At 45.1% G+C, this 2,590-nt stretch overlaps 1 protein-coding gene across 3 annotated transcripts in view; it reads right to left on the reverse strand.

Annotated features, from left to right (window-relative positions):
- Positions 1 to 339: 339 nt before the first annotated feature.
- TMEM231 (transmembrane protein 231) overlaps positions 340 to 2,590 on the reverse strand; it is a 19,952-nt gene continuing 17,701 nt past the window's right edge. For 2 of the 3 annotated variants that reach the window (XM_010850759.1, XM_010850758.1), the window contains 3 exons: positions 2,480 to 2,561; positions 1,256 to 1,361; positions 340 to 890 (listed from right to left, as the gene is read on the reverse strand). In XM_010850759.1, coding sequence (XP_010849061.1) covers positions 710 to 890; positions 1,256 to 1,361; positions 2,480 to 2,561 — 369 coding nt within the window. In that variant the 3' untranslated portion in view covers positions 340 to 709. The remainder of the gene's footprint in view (positions 891 to 1,255; positions 1,362 to 2,479; positions 2,562 to 2,590) is intronic. The other variant, XM_010850760.1, reaches the window with a different exon arrangement.

The following is a 2,590-nucleotide window of genomic DNA, read 5'->3' on the forward strand; positions in this document are numbered from 1 at the left end:
CCAGGGCTCAGCCCGAGGCCAAGCGCCGGCCCCGGCGGGCGGGATCAAGGGCTGCTTGGCGGGGCTGCCACAGACCCCCGTCTGTTCGACGCGGCAGGTGGACGCCGGGCCGCGTGTCCTCACGGCGCCCGCCCGCGCGCACATGTGCTCAGAGCGCTCCCCTCTCCCCCTCCAGATCGCTGGTTAAAGGCCTCTCAGTTCTGGAAACCAGTGCTGAGGGGAAATTTAGACGCCCAGGAGTGGAAAGTGCTGATGATTGCGTATCTATCCCCAGAGAGCCCTGCAAAGAGGAAAACCTGGTTTACAACAGGGGTAAGAAATACACAGCATGCTTCTCAGTTCAAGAGAGGAAAAGTCTTTGCTTCACCAGAGATGGGACTCTTTCCAAGCTGTCTGAACTGACTGTAGTTTCCTCCCGAGATCCAAGTCTGAGGCGAAAAACAAAAACAAAAGCAAATTATAGCCTTCAGGAACCCTCAGAAACATTTCTACAAACAAACTAGTCCCTGATTATCTCTGCAGATGCTTCGAAGATATAGAATTTGTGTAGAGGAAAATTAGAAAGGATTGTTCTTTGTCTCTGATGGGAAAAACACACATGGGGGCAAGTGTCCACGGACTCTCTTCAGAAATTTCGTAAGACAGCAGTTCTCAGAAGACAACAGCGAGGTGGCCACGGTCTTGCTTAGAGTTTTCAGAAAGGGTCTTCTTATGATAAATGCTCCTTATACAGTTCTCCCTGGGGCATAGCTGTTACAGGGATTGTGGTCACCACCTGATTTTGGAACACAAATCTTTTGATTCTTTCAAACGCCCACAGGAAGATAAGTAGGATACTGACATACTGGATCCACGCAAACTTGATCATTTCCCAGAATCCTGGTAGATAAGTACAAACAGTTAAGGAGTCACAGATGACATCTGCTACATACATGTTACACCAAAGGGTTAGTTTATACAGAAAATCACAAAAAATGTTTCAAATACCCTTAAGATAAAAGAGACAATCAAAGATTATTAAGATATAAATATGTATGATTCTGACCTAGAAGAATTGCTCAAAAGGACATATGAACAGGAAATGAATATTTTTTTCCCGTATGAACTGCAGACAGACAGTCATTTGTGGGGGACTACCACTGCAGCAATTTCCAGTCTGAGGCTTCCCACATCTGTTCCCTCTTGAGACATCTGAGGAATCCTTCTTTTCTTTTTTGAAACCCAGCTACTGTTGGCCCTTTAACAGAAAGGATATGAAATGACTTCCACGGGGTATCGGATGACTGCATTAACCACAAATGGCGCTTCTGCGGCCCTTCCCACCAGCCAGATGGGGCTGGGGTCAGTCAGGATGGTGGTTACTGCAACACAGTCAGGAGTTAATCTGTGAATGCTCTCTTTGGCAGTAAAATATTGAGGGCTGTAACATACTCTGACCTCTCAGGCCAACTCTGCACTTCAGAACACATTCCAAAGAAATAATTCAAAAGACAAATTGAATGTTCAAAGCTGCTCACATAGTATTTGTTAAAACACTTGTCAAAGGATGTTAAAAACTGTGTTCTACAACTGTCTAAGCAAATAAATGGCTAAGCAAAGGAATACTATGCTACCTCTAAAAAGAAAACCAATGAAAACTTTCTAGTGGTGTGGGGGAAATATTTATATTACAAAGTACAGAAGACAAAAAACTGTCTCTAAACTGTGACAGGAGCTGTATAAAAACTCTGCATATGGACAATGACTGGAAGGAATTAAGAAAAGTTGATTTGCAGATAAATGTTTTTAAGTCGTGTTCTAAAATTCCTTTATTTTTGGAATAAATCTGCTCATGTATTACATAAAACCAGCAAGAAATACTGGAATTGTGGTCCCCTGACTTGTTAAATGTCTGTGCATCCCATCTATGATGTCTGGTTGCCAAGCAATGCTTTAGATTCTTTTAGAGGAAACCTCAGACCACCAAGCAGCCAGATATGCTGAGTCAAGCGCACACTCAGGGACGACCTGATGGTCTTGCCTCTTGGAAGCCCTGGTCACCATCTGCCTTTCAGCCAGAATCCTGGGTGCTTTCTCCTTCTTCAGCTGCTGACATGTGGTGAGTCACTCAGGTTCCCTGTTTCCATCTGAACACTATGGAGAGCAACTTGTCTTTGGCTTTTCTTACAGGTGTGGTGTGGGAAGCAACTCACATACCTATACACATAAATCCACCAAACCAGTGGTGGGACAAATACGGCAGTGAATTGGCACCAACCTGCTGGACCAGAGGAGCAGTGCAGAGGATAGTTAGGGTGTAGGTCTCCGGATCAGGAGGAAAAGAACAAATTCTGAGCAACTTGTTCACCTTCCATAGCTGAGCATTCACTGGTTTCGACATTTTCATATGACAAGGGCTCTAATTCTGTTTCTCTCTAATACTTTCATTAACCTGCAAAGTCCTTGAGAAGCAGATGGATGAGCTGTCCACACAACTCACCGTTCCTTTCTTGATAGGCAGCAACAATGCGGGTGAGGTCGTAGTCACTGGCAAACGGACTGGTCCCGTTGATGACAGACACCTGGACGCACGGGAGGGCGTAGTGTGAGC

This window comes from Bison bison, unplaced genomic scaffold, assembly GCF_000754665.1.
Source record: "Bison bison bison isolate TAMUID 2011002044 unplaced genomic scaffold, Bison_UMD1.0 scf7180017864295, whole genome shotgun sequence".
In the NCBI taxonomy this organism is placed as follows: Eukaryota; Metazoa; Chordata; class Mammalia; order Artiodactyla; family Bovidae; genus Bison; species Bison bison.